The following is a 19,769-nucleotide window of genomic DNA, read 5'->3' on the forward strand; positions in this document are numbered from 1 at the left end:
AGCTAATGTCAGGGGTGCGTGAAGTCAATGTCACTACCTTTCCCAGCTCTCCTTCTACCTAGGCTGTGAGTTCATCTCACAGAACGTCTGCTTTCCCCCTCATGGCGAGGCAAAGACCATTTGCAAACTCATCAGAAGCGCTCTCTGGCCTTAACGTGAATAATCTGCAGGAGGGTCAGCTGGTGCTGTGGAATCGGAAGACGGGTTAGTTAGCCACTTGGGAGACGTTACCAAGATGGCTGGTGAACAGAAGAGCTGCTTATTTTCATAATGACCTTCAGGAATTAAATAAAAATACAATGAGTGCCATAGATTAGGGAGAACAAGCCAATTAAAACCACAACACGCCTTTGGGATTTTTTATTTCTTTTCCAGGAGGCTGAAAGGCATCCGTGGCTGCTGAGGCAGGGTGGAGGTCTTTCCAGAATCACTGATGAAGGCTGATCCCCTTGCTTGGCTTTAGCGGGCGGTGGAGGGGATTTGAGCCTATTGAATATTTCACGAGTTGCAGCCCATGTGGGGAGAACAGTGAAAGGTGAAGAGGCAATGCCTGGGTTTCTTTACAATTCCAATATAAAACTAAGCTCTTCGGGGTGGGAGGGAGGCAGGCATTGGAGTCAGTCTACCGCCGGAAGGCATGGTGCACCAATTCTCCCACTTTAATATCTGCTGTTTCATTTTATATTCATCATGTCAGCATAATCTGCCTTTATGGGAATCATCTTTGTTGCCAACCAGATGCATTTAGTCCCCCTTTTGCTTTAAGTTTGATTGTAATATGACTTGAAGTCTTCAATGAAATGTTTATATGCAGGGGCTAGGGGAAGAGGAGAGGGAAAATGCAATTGGAAAATCAATCATCAGGGAATTTCAAGAACCTAGCCTTGGTTATGCTACTATTTCTTTGACCTGTTTTTAATGGACCCAGGACCGGCTCTCGGAGCAAATCTACCCGCTGATTCCCTACTGCATGCTGAAAAAAGTATGCTCTGTTGCCGGACACCCAAAGCTCTTAACTCTGTGTCTGAACCGTATTCCCGACCTGACATTCTACTGCCCTCCTTCTGGTGCGCGTGGCTTCACTGCCCTGAGATACCCAGCCACCCAGCCCATCTCTCTGCCTCCTTCTCTGCTCCGAGGGCTAACAAGATGCCCATCCTCTGCAACACTCATGTTACCACGTTTTGGGAGTGGTTCTTGGTCTCAAAGCTAGGAAAGTCCTGTCCCGCCCTCGAGTTCCCAGTGGACCTTTACTTCTTCTTTATTTCCCTAATGAAACTCAACACTGCTTTCATCATCTTATTACGGATATGTATAAACACATGTGTGCATGAGTGTATGTGTGTGTGTATTCATCATTCAGCAATTCAGTTTTTGTTTTTTTGTTTGTTTGTTTTTTTGTTTTTTAATTTATATGTGCCGAAGTACTTGAAATGTGGCAGGAATAAGACACACGGGGTTCCTGCCATCCTGGAGAGACAGGTATTAAATGCATGTTCTAGAAAATACATGAAGTAAAATTCTAAGAGTGATAAGTTCCATAGAAAGTGTTTGTAAAGGTGGTACAGTAGAGAGTGCATGTATATGGAGAGAAGTACGTTATTCTTTTTAATCTTTTTTTATTGAAGTATAGTTGATTTACAATGTCATGTTAGTGTCACGTCTACAGCACAGTGATTCAGTTTTGTATATATTTTTCAGATTCTTTTCCCTTATAGGTTATTACAAAACATTGAGTATATTTCCCTGTGCTATACAGTAAGTCCTTGTTGTGTATCTGTTTTATATATAGTAGTGTGTATATGTTAATCCTAAACTCCTAATTTATCCCTCCCCCTCTTCCCCTTTGGTAACCACAGTTTGTTTTCTATATCTATGGATCTATTTCTGTTTTGTAAGTAAGTTAATTTGTATCTTTTTTAAATTTTAGATTCCATATATAAGCAGTGCTGTAGGATATTTGTCTTTGGCTTACTTCAGTTAGTATGATAATCGCTATGTCCATCCATGTTGCTGCAAATGGCATTATTTCCTTCTTTTAATGGCTGAGTAATATTCCTTTGTGGATATGTACCACATCTTCTTTATCCATTCATCTATCAATGGGCACTTAGATTTCTTCCACGTCTTGGCTATTGTAAAGAATGCTGCTATGAACATAGGGGTGCATGGATCTTTTCGAATTATAGTTTTGGAGAGGAGTACTTTACGTAAGAGTGGCATGGCCTCTCTGAGTAGGTGTTAGTTGGACTGAGAGACAAAGGCTGAGAAGAAGCCAGCTTGCGGGCTTTGGGTGGAGAGTTCCAGAGACACTGGACAGAAAGTCTGTATGTGCTGAGACAAGAGGAAGCCTGGCCTGTGTGAGGAGTAGTTGTAATTCCTGTAGAGCTGGGGTATGCTATGAGCAGATGATGTGAGAGGTGGATCAGGATGCCGCATGGTGTCCTGGGTCACATTAAATGGAAAATGTGCACATGTGTGGACAGTGACATGGGGCAGGGGTAGAATTTCTGCCATTAAAGGACTGTGGGCTTCCCGAAAGCAAAGCTATGTCTCATTTCACTCCAGATTCCAAGCTACTAAGCCACCTGCTATTGAGTAAGTCCTCGGTAAGGTGTGTTGAGTGTCTAAACAAAGAAACACATGAATAAATGAATGAATGAGAGAACAAATGACCAAGACCTTCTGCTTCCGCTGAGGCAGTTTTCCCTCTGAGGTTTCATGCCCCATCTCCCCTCCCAGCAATAGTTTGTTTTTTTTTTTCCCTCTTTGTAATAGAGTAAGGCCAGAGCTGTTCTTGTGATTCAATATTTACTGTGTTTCACACACTGCTATTATCATTTAGCGTTTACTGTCTGCTGACTGTGCACTCATCGCCGTAGCAAACAAAGAGCTCAATTGGTTTATGGGCTAATTTAGTCAAGGAAAAGGAGATGTTATAAGAGCAACTGGCATAGTAGAAATTATATAGACTGGAAATCCACTGGGTCCAGCTGGGTACCAGTTCACCAGTGACCTTAAGCAAGTGACTAACCCTGCGTGACCCTCTGTTTTCTAATCTGATCACGGGGATGGCGGCAAGCTCCTTTAATGGTGGGGTTGCAGGCACAGGTGGGGAGAGCTCCAGAAGTAAGGGGTGCAGATTTCAGGAAGGATTCCTCCGCTTCCTCTACCTGCTTCTGTACCAGGCTGTGTCAACCAGATGTGGCCTGCCTTGGGGCTCTCTGCCGGTGCCATTTCAGGGACTCTTAGCACAGTAAGTGCCTGCCCAGCTAACAGCACACAGATCCTCCTTCTTGAGCTGCTTAATGAGAGACAGCAATTTCCAGAGGCAAATCCCAGCGCTGGGTTCCCTGGACGTCTGGTTCTGGCTTTGATGCACAGAGAGAAAAAAGAGCAAAGGCACTGAGCAAGGCCATTCACCATAATGTCTTCACGTTGCCTTGGCCCAGCTGGCTGGCTGCCGGAGAAGCTTCTGCCACGTCCTCCGATGCTGAGGCTGGGAGGCTGGGGAGAGGAGGTGCTGGGGAGAGATGTGCTTCATAGACTAGGCTCCCAGCCAGTCTCCTCCCCGGGGCCACACAGTGTGCTCTGGGGGCCCTTTGGGGCCTAAGTTCTAGGAGCCGATGTACTCCTGAGATGATCTCAGCCCTCCTCCACTCTTACTGCAGCAAGGGAAGCCCAAGCAGGTTTTCACTTGGACTCATAACTTACTATATTCCAGCCACTTTGTCTTTGCCTTGGGATGAGGTGGGAGGCTGTTGGTTTAGAGCAGAGTGGTGACGTGAGCTGACTTATGCTGTGGCAGGATTCTTCTGGCTTCTGGTTGAGCATAGACAGAAGAGGCAAGGGTGGAAGAAAAGAGTAAAGTTGAAGAGCCCTTGCAGGAAGGCAGGCAAGAGAGGAGGGTGGGTGTCTTGGCCCAGGTGGCTTGCGGTAGAGGAGCTGAGAAGGGTTGCATTGCGGATGCCTTTTGAAGGATTTCCTGATGGACTGGATGAAGAGTGGGAGAGAAAGCAGGCAATCAAGAATGTCTCAAGAGCGTCTGAAGGGTGCATTAGATCCTGTCCCTATTAATAATAATAATAATGATCATAAATGTTAATAGCTAACTTTTTATAGCACTTATTAAGGGCCAGATGCTCTTCCCCTAAGGACTTTTTTTTTTCCGAAGAACATGAGTAACTTTTTTTTTTTTTAAATTAATTATTTTTGGCTGTGTTGGGTCCTCATTTCTGTGCGAGGGCTTTCTCTAGTTGCAGCAAGCGGGGGCCACTCTTCATCGCGGTGCGCGGGCCTCTCACTGTCGCGGCCTCTCTTGTTGTGGAGCACAGGCTCCAGACGCACAGGCTCAGTAGTTGGGGCTCACGGGCCCAGTTGCTCTGCGGCGTGTGGGATCCTCCCAGACCAGGGCTCGAACCCGTGTCCCCTGCATCGGCAGGCGGATTCTCAACCACTGCGCCACCAGGGAAGCCACCCTAAGGACTTGATTGTGAAATTGAAGGAGTTAGAGTCTACTGGGAATGGACCATATGAGAATAATTCAGTAGAATTTGGTGAGCAAATATCATCATCTCATCTCAAGGTGACTCTTTCATTCAGTGTCACCAGGTGTGATGGGGGCTGCCGTGGGCATGGGTTGAGCTGACTAGATAAGAAGTTCTAACTCGTCTTCCTCATCAGTCCTCCCCAAGCTCATGTCTGTGTGCATGTACATGAGGTCTTTGGGGACTGTAGAAATACTGTCTCTAGGTCAGCTCTATAGCTCCGTCCAGAGGTCCAAGCGTTAGACGCTATTAAGGGCACTTGTCTATTGATGGATTGATTGCCTCTGTTTCCTACAGTAACTCTCACTTGAGGAAAGATCTGATAATTCACCAACCCCATCACCCTTCCCCTTCATTCACAGGACACACGGATAGGCCTTGCCCTTCAAAATATTTTCAGGGACACATCCCTTTAGCAGACAGCACTAGGAAAAGGTTGTATGATCCCACTGCAAGGATGCTTTTGGTACTGTATGCTCTCACCCTTCTTAATAAGAAGCTATATTGGTACAATTACATTGACTGGAAGTACTATTAAAGGGATACTTATTATTTTTAAAGCATTTTCAGAGGGAAAAACAGCATAGAGGCAAGAGTTAGGAAGTTCAAGTCAGGTGACCTTACAATTGACTGGAAAGTCCTAACTTCCCATTGGTTATATGAGAACATTGAAGTAGGAAAGAGGGTTTTCAAGTATTTTTAAGCCATGGAAACCTTTGTGCCAGTACTTCCTGGCTTGAGAGTACAGTATATACAATATGAGGGAAAAAATGGAGTGGCTCTGACTGAAGCAGGAGAAATGGCTCAGAACAGCCCACTTACCAGGCTCCTTTCCCTTAAAGGCTGATCCTGAGGCACCTCAGCTGGGCCAGATGTTCTTTTGGGCCTTCCCGGCTCTGAGGTTCTGCGTTTCTGCCATGAGCATTTCCAGCTCAGCTTCTGAAGAGTTCGCACTCTGAACTCCCACTCTTCAGAGATGTCCTTCCTTCACCTTCTTATAGTTCCGTGGCCTCAGAAGAACATAAGCACGTTCACCTCTTGCTTAGTTCGCCTCCACTGTTGGAGTAGAATGAATACCTTATCATGCGTGCTGGTATCAAAAGGGCACCAGGCAGACCTGGGTTCAAATCCTGCCTCTGCCACTCTGTTGTTTGGGGATAACCTTGGCTACAGTTGACTCATCTGTAAATGGAAGTGATGATCTCTGGCTCAGAGATTCCATGTGGGGAGAGGCATCCTGGTACATGTAGGTGCCTTCAGAGCTCCTGAATACATGTGGCCCCTCTTCTCCCTGGAGCGCTGAGGCCAGACCTGCCGCTCACCCAGCACCTTGGGTCTTGTCTTGCAGAGATGTCAGGCACGGCAGCGGACATCTCACTGGTGCACTGGAGACAGCAGTGGCTGGAGAACGGCACCTTGTACTTCCACGTCTCCATGAGCAGCTCCGGGCAGCTGGCCCGGGCCACCGCCCCCACCCTCCAGGAGCCCTCAGAGATTGTAGAGGAGCAGATGCACATCCTCCACATTTCTGTGATGGTGAGTGAGTGGGAATGCAGTGGGGGCTTTGGGGGATGGGTAAAGGGAAGGGCGAGTGGAGAGACTGTGGCAGGAGGCAGGGGATGGCCAGCAGGTGGAGGGAAGGAGCTGGCCAAGTGCGAGAGGTTAGAATGATAAACAGAAGGTCGGATGGATCCCACGGTGTCACTTGGACTGATGCATACTCGTCCATCATCTGTCAGCTGTGACAAACTAATTGTGCTTCAGAGGAGAAAATAAAGGGTCTCCAACTCCTTGGCCTTTTGGCCGACATCTCTGGGAACAGCTGTTTAACATCTGTCACGTGCTTGACCTGCTTTGCCGAGGGCTGAGATTCAGCGCTCCACAACCGGCCGCTCCAAGAATGACAGAACAAACAAAATTGGAACGGGGCTGCCCTTCCCCAAGTGCCCTTGATGTGCCAGGTGCTTTAACTCTCACAACACTCCCTGCCGTGTAGACCGTGCATGGTGGTCCCTGGAGCTGAACTGGGCATAGTCGGGGCTGTCACACACCAAAGCCCCCCCCCCCATTACCCTCACTTTATAGCTGTGAATACTGAGTCAGAGGGGTAGAGAAACTTACCCAAGGTCACATAGCTAGGAAGAGTTGGAGCTGCTCTTGGGTATTTGAACCCATGTGTATCTGGCTACAAAAACTGAACTATGTCCTCTACACTCTCTCTCTCTCAATGCAAGAATTTTTTGACTATCCACCATGTGTGAAGCACTGTACCAGGCACATTCATGGACATGATTTCATTGCATTCTCACCAAGAAGTCAGACATGTCACTTCCATGTTAGACATGAAGTTATGGACACATAGAGGTCTGTTGCCTGTTGGCCCCAGGGTCTGGAACACTCTGAGGCTGCTGCCTCCCCAGAAAAGCATGCTAGGACAGAAACCACCTGAATGGTAAAGTGTATGTAGATTCACATTAATGATGTATTAGAAAAGCTGCAATTAATGGCTTTGCACAGTAGATAGAAAAAAATGCAATGTGCAGAATGTATGGGGTCTAACTGGCTCAAGAAGAGATCAGATAATAGCTACAGCTGACATCCCTCTAGTGCTTTCACTCCTGAAGCCGTTCTTACGTTATTTCCCCCTTTTTACCTTTAGCACAGCTCTGCCAGATGCAAGAGGGTAGGAAAAGTTATTCCCAGCCTATGTGTGAGAAAGGTAGGGCTCAGAGAGGCAGAGTGATTGACCTAAGGCCACTCAGCAAAATAGGGCTCTAACCCAGCCCTTCATTTTTTCCTTCCATTCAATAGTCAGCAGTACTTACCAAGAGCCTACAGTGGAGCAGGTCTTGCCTTTTGGTCTCTGTTCTCCTGGTCCCTCTTCAACCTGCACTGTGCATTAGACATTCTCATTAGGGCTGAGTAAGTGCCTGGAAATGTTCTCTTTTTGGAAAAACACACACATACCCCAGCCAGACAGCGACGTTAAATTTGGACCTAACGCATGCTCGTCACGTGGAGGAACAAATCAAGGCCTTTGTGTTATTCATGGAATGAGTGTGATAGACTTTTCCCATTTTTATATTTAGCGAGTGATGCAGCCACACGCCAAGCCAAGTGGATGCCTGCATGCTAAGTCTGGGTTGCAAGTTTGTAAGCACCCTCTCAGGGTACTTGCTGAGTTCCTCAGAGGGCCCGGGGCACCAGCTGACGGGCATGACGGCTCTTCTTTTAGTCTGAGTGAGACTCGGTTTGAACTAATATTTATTGAGCATTTTCTGTTCGGCATGGCGTTTACTCACCTACGTCCTTCCCATAACCCAGTGACCCAGACAGTATTATCTCAATGATCAGTGAGTCCTGCATGGCCTTCCTCTGCTTCCATGCCCAGTGTTAGTGTTAGTGAAATCAGACCTCTCCCCAAAGACTGAAGGTGTTTCTGACTTTTTTCTGCTCAGTGAGTTTAGCTTGGAAAGAAGAACTCACTGAGACCCAGATGTCGCTCCAATTCCCTGTAATTCAGGATGTGGCTGGTGGAGGAGGTAGTGTGGAGGTTGCCAGTCTCTAGACCCTCCCTGCCCGCAAGCTGGAGTGGCCCAAGGCTACCACCCTGTGGTCCCACCCATTCTTTCCCCCTTCAGTGCTCCCAAATCTTGATCTTTCCTGTCCTCACCTTACCCTCAGCAGACAGTCCTGTCCAGGAAACTTTGGTCCCCTTTGCATCCGTTGATGGCAGCCCAGCCTCTCAGAGGTGGGACATGCCTCAGAGAACCCTGCCCTCTACATAGAGGTAGGACGACATGGCTATAAGGATAGATACCTGAGCCCGAGTGCCTGGGTGTAAAGTTTCACTCTGCCACTTAGCACTCTGGGTGATGTTGGGTAAAGTATTTAACCCATCTATGCCATGTTTTGTCATCTATAAAAATGAGGATTATACTAATACTTACTGTGTATCAGAGCACTTGTATCAGAGGAGCTTGGCATACAAGGGCGTTAGCTTTTATTATTAGGCACACTTTTATTATGGAGACGTTCTGATGTATTATACCCATTCATTTCACAGATGGAGGTCCAAATACAGACTAGGACTTGTCCAGGACCCCCAGCCAGACAGTGGGGCTTGGCCAGGAGGACAGACCTCTCCGTGGCTCAGACTCTGTCCTTGCCGTTCTGGCCGCAGATAATTCAGCAAGAACAAAAAGAGTGTTTGGTTCTCCCCACTCCCGCCTTACTAATCTTTTTAATTTTTAAGACAAATCTTGAATCTTTTAGATTTTTAAATCCTAAACATTTAAAATGGCATTCATGGTGGCTGGGACCTGCCTTCCCATTTCACAGATGAAAAATCTGAGATTCAGTGAGTTTAACTGACTTGCCTAAGGCTGCGTGGCTAACAAGAAAGCACTTCTGGGCCCAGGCTTTTCCAAGATTCCAAACTCATTTCACGGGGCTACTCAGGACACCGTGACTCTCCCTCTGTCAAACTTTGCATTGTTATCATCTTCGGTGAAGATGTGAGATGGTTTTGTGAGAAGACCAAATCATCCAGTCAAATCTCAAAGAAACCTGGAGGTCAGAGTCAATGTTTTCCATCCACTTTCCTCAGCATAACTATCCTGCCCACCCATGCAGGGCAACCAGTTCCAGCTCAGTCACTGGAACCTGCTACAATCCACGCCTACTGGAGTGGAACCAGCATGCCCTTTTGGGCTTGTTAAGCCCTGAGTTGAGCATCTACTTTATCCCAGAAGGTTACCTCATGTGACTATTAATATCCCAAGAGTCAGGCAACAAAGAGGTACTCAGTGAAACCCTGGGCAGAGGAAGAAAGTAGAGGGTCATTCATCTAGTCTGCAGCCCCGACTTCAGCTACTCAGAGCAGTCCCGTGCCTGCCTCAGCCATGCAGGGGGCACGGTGGATGCAGAGAACAGAGCAGAGTTTCGGAAGGCATGGTCTTTCTTGCTTCCTGCTTCCTGATGGTTTTACTCTTGGGAGTTCCATCACCTCTTTGAGTCTCAGTTTACCTATGAAACAACTGATCATACCAGTCTCACAGGGTTATTGAGAAGAGTGGAAGAAATATATAAATCGTACCTAGTATCTAGTCTGGCACATTGTGGGTATACAGTAAAGGTGGCTATTACTACTACCGGTGCAGCAATTTTAAAGGACTCTAATGTAGGAGTAAGGAGACATTGGATTGAGTCTTCTTTTTGCTGCTATCTTGCTATCTGATCTAGAGAAATATTCACAATACCTGACATTTACTGAGTATTCACTACATCCCAGCTAGTGTTCCAAATTTTGTTTTACATGCATTATTAAATTTAATCCTTACAACACATCTTAAGGTGGATACTCTTGTTATGTTTACTTCATAGATGTGGAACCTGAGATGTTAATGATATCAATAGCTATTGGTGTGAGTTGGTTAAGGTTAAATGGTAAAACCAATATTTAGTTCTATAGCGGCAGACTCCAGATCCTCTGCTCTTTTTTTTTTTTTAACATCTTTATTGGGGTATAATTGCTTTACAATGGTGTGTTAGTTTCTGCTTTATAACAAAGTGAATCAGTTATACATATACATATGTTCCCATATGTCTTCCCTCTTGCGTCTCCCTCCCTCCAGATCCTCTGCTCTTAATCTGTAAAGCAGACCATCATTTCTCTTCTCCCTGAATTAGTTGCTGACTTAAATTATAAAACGTTATGGACAAATTAATACAAAGACTCCCACCTTATGTGGAATCTATGGGTGTGTTAAGGGGGGTTATGACTTGGGAGTCAACTCCAAGGTTAAACAGCATCTCTGTTGCTGGCTTTATGACCTTGGCCAAATCAACCTCATCATTCGTAAAACAGGAATAATATTTCCTAATTCTCAGATTTGTTTCTAAGTACTGAATGAGGTCACACGCGCATAATAAAAACAATGGCTACCCTCACTGAGGACTTTCTGAATGCCAGGAACAGTCTAGGTGTGGTACCTGCAGCATTCCATTTAATTGTTCTGGTTCCTCTATAAGATAGATACTGTTCCTGTCCCTCATTTACAGATGAAGAACCTGGGAACTAGTGAGATTTTATAACCTGCTGAAGTTCACATCACCAATGAGTACCAAAGCTGAGATTCCAACTCCAGTCTGCACAAATTAATAAGAATCTTTGCTCTTGGGCATGATTCTGCATGGTGCAGTGCCTGAAATTCAGTAAGTGCTCACGAAGTGGTAGCTGTCATTACCATGTTAGCTGTAGTGACAACAGTGGTGAATATTGTTGCCACAATGTTTTGAGCAAAGGGATGAAAGGAAATGTTTGATTTGATGAGTGAGAAGAGAAGACCTTGAGGACATGTTTCTTTCAAAGGGACCATTCCACAGAAAATGCCACAGATTTGTACTGGTGGGCCCCAGTGAGGAGGGCTTATAAAGGACCAAGCTTCCAAAGTGTTTGAGCTCTCCAGAAATGGAGGGGACTGAGTCAGAGGGTAGTGAGGTCCTTGTCTTTGGGGGTATGCAAGCAAAGGCTAGAAGCCGTATTTGTCAGGACTTTGAGAGGAATAATAGTTAAATTAGATGACTATTGTATTCCTTCAAACTTGAAGATCTATGATTCTATGGCATAATATATAGAAAAACACTTTGAAGATTATAAACAGCCCCATAAATCTAAGAAATTATTATTACCATTCTCAATCAGTAGCTTTGTCTAAAGGATCTGTGTGATATGGGGATAGTACATTTTAAAGCTTTCTGTGAAAAATGGCTTTAGATCATTTCCCCAGTCATTGCATTTATTCATTCACAGCATATCATGCATTCCGTAGTTTATTGATTTAATCACTCCATCATGCAATGCTTTACTTGCCCACTAAACCCAACAATGAAAATCCTATCTGGTAGAAAAAAAATAAAAAAGTAAAAGGCTCTAAAAGGTCAACCACAGGCTCAGAACAAGCCAACTCTGTGGGATTTGATCATTAAAAGGGGTCCTACGTTGTAAGTTGTATTCATGAAAAATGAGTTTTCCGAGCAGCTAGTTTTAGAAGATTCTAGGTGAGACTTGAAATATTGTGTTTACTTTTGAGGATCATATGTTAAGATAAACAATAACTGACGAGAAAATGTATGAGAAAATAGTCAAGACAGCGAAGAGTCTTAAAATAATGCTCACAAGCACTGTTATAATGCTTAGTTAGTGTTATAGTCATTGACAGATTGTTAACTCATTTAATCCTTACGATAATCCTAAATCAATAGATGTCATTATTACTCCTGTTCTACTTTTGAGAACATGTAGGCATAGAGAATGTAACTACCACGCAAGCCCTGTGGACCTGGTATCCCAAGGTTCGTCACTGACTTACCGGCCATGTGACTTGGGCATGGTCCTTCCCTCTGCTTCTTCCATTTCCTCATCTACAATGGAGTGAGGGTGGAAATACCTGACAAAGAATGCTGTTGTGAGGATCACCTGAGATGATACACATAAAGCACATATGCTAGAGCCTGACACAGAGTCAGGTCGTCGTAAGTGTTCAGACTCTGCTTTTTACAAGTGTATGTTTCCTAGGGCTGCCGTGACAATGCACCATAAACTGAGGGACTTAAACAACAGAACTTTACTGCCTCACCGTCCTGTAGGCTGGAAACCTGAGATCAAGCTGTGGGCAGGCCAAGATGTGGATCTGTTCCAGACCCCTCCCCTAGCTTCTTATAGCACCTGGGCTTGTGGCAAGATAACCCTGTTCTTCCTGGCATTCTCCCTGTGTGGGTGTCTATCTCTGTGTCCAAATTTTCTCCTTTTTATAGAACACTGGTTACATTGGATTGAGGCCCACCGTAATGACACCATCATAACTCGATTACCTCTATATGTAAAGATCCAGTCTCCATGTAAGGTCACATTCTGAGGTACTGGGGATTTGGAGTCCAACATATCTTTTTTGGGGAGACACAATTCAAGAAGTAACAATAAGTGCTATTGCTGTGTTATTTATAAGTGATATTAATGAAGGATGCCCAGGGCCACCAAGGTGGGAGAACCCAAAGCCTTTCAGAGTGCAGGCAGAGTAGAAGGGGAAACATCTTGACTAAGAGGAATATTTTTAAAAAGGTGGCAGCAGTGGTAGGAAAATCATGTGATACACATAGCACAAAAAACTCTGGCCTGGGACTCAGCTGTCACAGCCCTGCCCCTCATGTGCTCTATGACCTTGAGCAGGTCACACTCCCTTCTTAGCCTTAGTATCCCCATCTGTAAGTTGAGATCCTCAAGCTTATATCTGTTGCCAAGACATGATGAAGTTTGGACGTACGAATATCCCAAGTACATTTTATATGTATGCCATACCTCGTGAATCCCATTTACTTTTTTTGTTTCCCCAGAAAGTGAAATTTTTAAAATCACAAATGCATTTTTTTAGTTTTTAAAAATGTAAATCATATGTACCTTGAAGCTTGGCCATGGCTTGCCTCAACAACAAGGATTAAAATCCCACAGAGTCTCTAGCTAGGCTAATGGGAAGATTAGGAGAATAAGCCATGGCTTCTGTCCTAAAGGAAATATGGCTTATCTCCCACGACATTTAGGGATGCAGCTTAGGGAAGTATTGATGGAATGAGCCTGAGGTGGTGTCAGGAGGCCTGGTTTCACGTTAAAGACTGTACCTTGTACCAGCTGCAGAGATTTGGACAAACCTTCACCTCTCTGAGCTTCGTGATTGGTCATCTGCCAAATGGAAATAAAATTAGAATCAAAACATTGAACTGAGATAGTGCACATGAAAGCATTTGGCTAGGTTCCCCCCCAAAGCAGCAGAACTATACAGTTTGGTTGGAACGTTGGAGCTGAAAACACCTTAGACCTTGCAGAATCCAGTTCTTGAGATGTCAGCTTTTGCTTGCCTTTTCTGTGAACAAATCACTTGAACCTCAGTGACTGACCAAACAATGCTTTATTTCTCATGCACGTTACGTGTCAGCAGCTGCAGTCACGGTGGCCCAGATCTGCTTGTCTTCGCATGCTGGGACTGTGGCTGAAGGGGAGCCCCAGTCTGAGACATTTGGTTTTCATGGCAATGAGCAAGACAGCAGGCAGAAATCTAGGATGGCTCTTAAAGCAAATGCTTAGACATGGGTTCTCTCACATTCTGTGGGCCAGAGCACATCGTGTGGCCAAGCCATTGGCAGGGGTGTACGGTCCTATATGGAGAATGGGCACGCGGATGATTGCAGATAGCAGTTAGATGAAACCACGCCTCATGTTACAGATGGAGAAAAATGAGGCCAGAAAATGGACCTTCTCCATCCCTACTCCATTCTTCTGGGCCAACAATCAAGCCCAGCTGGAGAAGGCTGACAAAGGCATCCTGGATATACATCTCAGGAAGGGGGCCTGGAGGCCGTTCCTTTGAGCCTTCTGGTCAAAAAGAAATGCAAGATGGGAATGTATATAAGAAAAAAATCTGCATAAGGGGGAGGAGCAAAGAGATAGACAGGAAAAACAGACATCCACCAGTATTTATTGAGCAACTGTTGTATACTAGATGTGTAGAAACTACCAGCGGCAGAGAGAAATCAAAGGAAACCGAAAGAGGGAGCCAAGGACAATGAGAGAGATGTAGAAAAATAAAGGGAAATTGGCAGGAACAGACAGAAAAGGATTTAGCAATAGAAGCAGAGGTGGGGAAAGAGGAAACAGAGAATAAAAGACATGGAGGAAACCACACAGAGACAAGTAAACAGGGAAAGAGAAACAGCTGAGTGAGAGGGACCAGATAGATTGGGATCCCCAGAAAGAACTCTGGAGGGTGGACTGACGGGGTGAAGGGTGGGGTGCTAGGAGCAAGGCAGAGGCTGAGGAGGAAGTCCGGAAGATGGGGCAACATCCAGCAGAGACGGGGAGGCTCTGAGGCGGGGCTTCGGGACCAGCGGATCTGAGAAAAGGCAGGGGAGGTTGAGGTGGGTGAAGCTGCAGTGCCGAGTCCTGGAGGGTGGGGGGATCCAGAGACTGCAGAGGGGCAACACGGGGAGGGGCCAGATGGGTTGGCAGAAAAGTCAAGGAGAATGTCCTCTCCATGGCCACGCCCCACCTGCTTTCCTCCAGCCTCTTGTCCACATTTCATCTTCCTTCAAGAACCCAGGGCTTTCGTATGGTGTTCTAGCAACAGGGAATGAATGAATGGGGTGTGTGTACAAGTGGGGTGCCATGTTCCTACTGTTTACTCCCCTTCCCGCATGTTCTGAGTCTATCCTCAGTGAAGATCGAGGTGGGCTTCCCTTGGGTTCATTAGTGGGCTTCTACTTCCTGTTTCACTTAACTCCCCTTTGTCCCCTCTCCCCATCTTCAGGAGGCAGCTTGGTTTGGTGGAAGTAATGTGTGTTTGGAGACAGACAGCTGTGCGTTCCAATCGTACTCTTTCCCGTATTGCTGTTTGACCTTAGATACATTCCTGAACTTCTCTGATTCTTACTTTCCCCTGAATTTCCAGTGAGCCTGTGAATCTCTCATTCATGGGGCTCAGGGGAGAAATAAATGATAAAAGACACATGAAGTGTCTTAGAACAGTGCTCAGAGAAGATCCCTTTCTTTTCCTTTTGCCTCCTAAAAATTCCTTTCTAATTCACTGTTGGGCTTGGCCTTGGAAAACATCCTTAGAGCTAAGTTGGGCAGGAGTTATTAAGAATATTCACTCTAAAATACTGATATAAATAATTGACTAATAAATAAATGGGATAGAAGAGAGAGCTCTTTCTTACAGTGGAATTCCAATTAATAAATGTAGAGGAAAGAGGGAACTAGAAAGTCACCATTAGACCGTCACCACTGTAATAATTACTACCAACAAGATCCACCCATGTATACTAAAATTAATGGGTGAAACTTCAAGAAGCAGCAGGATATTTGCAGTCTCAAGGAATTACACCACCTCCCACCCCCTCGGATATGTATTAATTACAAAAAGAAAATGGTGACTTTACAGTGGGACAATCCGGCAGACACCACTTGCATTAACTTCCTAGGGCTGCTATAACCAATTACCAAACACTGAGGGGCTTCAAACAACAGAAACTGATGTTGATGCTTTTCCAGTTTTGGAGACTAGAAGTCCAAAATCAAGGGGTCGGCAGGGCTGCGTGCTCTCCAGGCTCTAGGGGAGGATCCATTCCTTTCGCCTCTTCTAGTTTATGGTGGCTCCATGCTTCCTTGGCTTGTGGCTACTTGACTCCAATTTCTGCTTTCATCTGCCTCTCACCTTCTCCTCTGTGTCCTTTCTTCTATGTCTCTCGTAAGGACATGTGTCAGTGGATCGAGGATCCACCTGGATAATTCAAGATGATCTCCCCCTTGCAAGACCCCTAGCTTACTTACATCTGCAAAATAAGGTCATATTCACAGGTTCTGGGCACTGGGATATGGATATATCTTTTTGGGGGGTCCGCCGTTCAACCCACTACATCACCTTAACCAAGTGATCCAAGTTAGCTTCACCAGGAATGAGACATACGGACAGCCTGAATCAGCTGATAGGATGAAGTGAGAAGAGCACAATGCCGTTTCTCTGGTTTTCTTGCCAAAAAATGGTGTAACTTGATTCTAATCATGAGAAAACATTAGAGATAAACTCAAAGTGAGGGACATGCTACAGAATAGCTGACCAGCATTCTTCAAAGGTATTAAGATCATGAAAGACAGGGAAGACTGAGAAATTGTCACAAATAAGAGAAGACAAGGGAGACTCGAAAATTAAATGCCACGTAGGATCCTGGGTTACACCTGGCCCCCACCTTCCCCCTCCCCCCCAAAAAAAAACGTTGGTGGAAAACCTAGTGAAATCCAAATAGGTCTGTAGTTTAGCTGATGGGATTGTACTGTTAACTTCCAGGTTTTCATTATTCTACGGTTGTCTCTCAGTATCCATGGGAAGTTGGTTATAGGACCCCCACAGAGACAAAAATTCATGCATGCTCAAGTTCTTTAGATAAAATAATGTAGTGCAGTTGGTCCTCCGTATCCATGGGTTCTGCATATGTGGATTCAACTAACAGAGGATCGGTTGAACCCATGGATACAGAACCTGCAGATAAGGAGGACCAACTGTATTTTGTTATGAGAAATGTTACCTTTAGGGGGAAGTGAGTGAAGACTATGCAGGAAGTCTCTGTAGTAACGTTGCAACTTCTGATGAGTCTATAATTATTTCAGTATAAAAGAGTTAAAAACAGAAAGACTACTGCGTCTGGAGCAGGACTGTTTGATTTAGATCCTGGACTCATGGCTGACCTCCCAGTGTGACATGGTTAAGTTACTCCCTCGTGCCTCAGTTTCCTCCACTGTAAAATGTGATAATAATAGTTTCTACCTCCTGGAATTAAAATGAGGTCACACATGTAAACTCTACGCAAATGTTGTATCATCAATTTCATTAATATTGCTACTGTCATTGTTCCTCTTTCACCAATGATAAAACCAAGGCCTCGACAGTTAAAACTTACTCTTTTCTAAGATCACACAGCCAGTGCCCGACCCCAGAATTAAAGTTAAGTTTCTGATTCCAAGTGATCTCTCTCCTCTATGGTATTTCTTCTCTTACAGGGGCAAGGATGGGTAAAGATCTTTTAGGGACCCATCTTCATAATCATCTTGTTAATACTTGAGTGTATGTTGTTAATGCAGGTCTGCCCTTGGACTGTGGAAGAAGGTAGCGTATCCTCTCTAGAAGTGATGAGAGCAGACATTTCTGACTTAGATTCCCCCCAAAAAACAAAAACAGCTACTTTGAAACTCCTCTAGTTCAACTCCTTCATTTTAGAGTGAAAACAAATACAGAAACCAAGGCTGTAGGTCTCAAAGAGTGACGTGGTCAATGTCATGTGGCAGGACAATGACAGAGCTGACCTTCCCATCTAGATCTCATGACTCTGTGTGTGTGTGTGTGTGTGGCCCCCACTGTACCACACTTTCTAAACCTCCCCCAGCTGTGATCTGCACTCAGTAGATGGCCCCTCACTCTGTGCTGTGGGAGCCGTAAACATATAGGTTCAGCACAACGATATTTCACTTCATTGTGGTAATCGTGCTGTCTGCAAATCTACCAATACAGTCAAACAATCATCCAATTCAAACTTCTGCTGCTAATGTCCCCCAGCTCAAGGGTGTCTTTAATAGCAAAATAATACTTGTTTTTTCTTCCTTCCCTCTGTGTTTTTCCTAATCTCTCCCCGATGAGACATAACATTAATTACAGCAGTTAACAGAAATTCTGTCTCCATTACTGCCTGCCACCTTCTCCATCTTGACTTCTGCCTCCAAAATCTCTCTCCTGAATGAAGGGAGGGGGGTTTATGCAGATGTGTGATTGTCTGTATTTACCTTTTCTCTGCCACCTCCTTGGTGCTGAATTTTAAGTCAAGCAGGATCGATATTTTCACTGGGGGGGGTGTGTGTGTGCGTGAGTGTGAATGTGTGTGCATTGTTTGTGTGTGCCTGCTTTGTAATCTAGCTGTCATTTTGAGCTAATTGTGTTGTTTCCTCTTGTGTGGAAGGAAATCTTATCTGTTTTGGATTAAAATTCAATGAAGGTCATAGCGGCTGGAAAACTTACCAGACTGCTGCAATTAATGTTCATTTGGCTTTGATAAATTGGTACGTTCCCCTCAATAGGACTGGAGTGGATTTCAGAGGCAATAATTCTTCCATTAACTCAATGATTCTGCCTGTGATGGAGGACCTTGTCCTGCTTTTGTTTGTCATCTGTCACTTGGAGGAGCTGGGCATATGTCGGAGATGATTTATCATGATTGCAGCGCCTGCTGCTTGTATCAAAGCATTTAAAACCACAAATTATTTTTGCCCCCTGTAAATTGCTTGATTAAACAAACGTGAGGTTGGAATTAAGGTAGAAAGAAATTTTTGTGCCTCTGTTCCCACCCCTGGGTTTCCGCAGTTATGGGGTTATTGCAAGTTCCTTTCAAGCTCAAGGTGAAAACGCGTTTGTAGAGGAATAATACTGAGCGCTAACTGTATGCCAGGGATTGTGCTGGGAGCTTTACGTGCATTATTTTACTTAATTCTTAAAATAATTCTGTAGGGTAGTTTGTCTTTATTACCTGGGAAGAGGTTGAAATCCATAGATCATAAGCGTTTCATCCAATATAAGCAACATAAGATTGGAAACCAAGTGTCTTGATTCTAAAGCCCTTGCATTACCACTCTGTGCATTAGGATGTTTAAAAATTGCCTAATATTATTAAGTTCTACTGTTTACTTCTGTTATTTCACTAGATGTGGAGCCAGATCTCTCGTCTATACATAAGAATTACCTCAGGTGTTTGTTTAAAAGGCAATTTCCTGGGCCCTGCCCCAGGTCTGCCAGAGCTGAACACCTGGTGTGGGGTTCTGGGGAATCTGCACTATGGCAGGCTCTGCCCCTAATGTTTGCCGATAGCAAAGGTGGAGAATCACTCACCTGCAGCTCATTGAGACCAGCAGTGGGAAAACCACAGCCTCAGCCCACTAAGTTTTTAAATTATTATTTAGTTCTCACGAAACCCCGCCATGCAGGCATTGGTATCACCATCTTACAGATTGAAATGTTGAAGTACATCAAGTTAAGTGGGTTTGGTCAAGGTCACACAGCTAGGGAGAGGCCAAGCTGGGGTCTAGACCCTGCATCTGCCTCACTGGCTGTAAAGCTCTTAATCAGCATCCCCATCTCACCCTCTCCTGCCCTTGACCCTCTATGTCCCCAGCCCTCCCTCCCTTCTCTCAAATTCTGCAGGGGCACCAGCAAGAGTGGCTCTCTGTGCTCTCCCCATGGACACTCTCTTCAGCTCCTGGTTTATTGAAGTCCATATGTGTCCTGATGTTCCCCTAATGAAGCGTCTAGAGGCCTGCCCTGTCTCCGCCTCCCTTAATAGGGAGTGAAATATGTTGGTGTCTGTGCCAGGGGCTTTATTGAGATGGTTCAGGAGCCCCCGGGAGGAGATGTGGGGGGAGACGAGACCCCCTTCCCCTCATTGCAGATGATCTCAGGTAAAGGAAACTCATGCAGGGCAGGTCTGTGCCATTACAGTAATTATAGAAGCACGGCTGAGAGGGGAAGCTGATCAGCTGGACCTGGGTCTGACAACCTTTTGCTGACTTTGTGGTCTTGGGCTAGCTACTTGCCCTCTCTGAACCTTGATTTCCTCAAATGGAAAATAGGTGTAACA

The 19,769-nt window shown here is 45.1% G+C and overlaps 1 protein-coding gene across 4 annotated transcripts in view; it reads left to right on the top strand.

Moving 5' to 3' along the window:
- The window catches only part of ASTN2 (astrotactin 2), a 907,765-nt gene that overhangs the window by 142,369 nt on the left and 745,627 nt on the right, over window positions 1-19,769 (top strand). For all 4 annotated transcript variants that reach the window (XM_060300567.1, XM_060300563.1, XM_060300564.1 and 1 more), the window contains exon 2: window positions 5,896-6,083. In XM_060300567.1, the coding sequence (XP_060156550.1) occupies window positions 5,896-6,083 (188 nt within the window). The remainder of the gene's footprint in view (window positions 1-5,895; window positions 6,084-19,769) is intronic.

This window comes from Globicephala melas, chromosome 6 (genome assembly GCF_963455315.2).
Source record: "Globicephala melas chromosome 6, mGloMel1.2, whole genome shotgun sequence".
NCBI lineage: Eukaryota > Metazoa > Chordata > Mammalia > Artiodactyla > Delphinidae > Globicephala > Globicephala melas.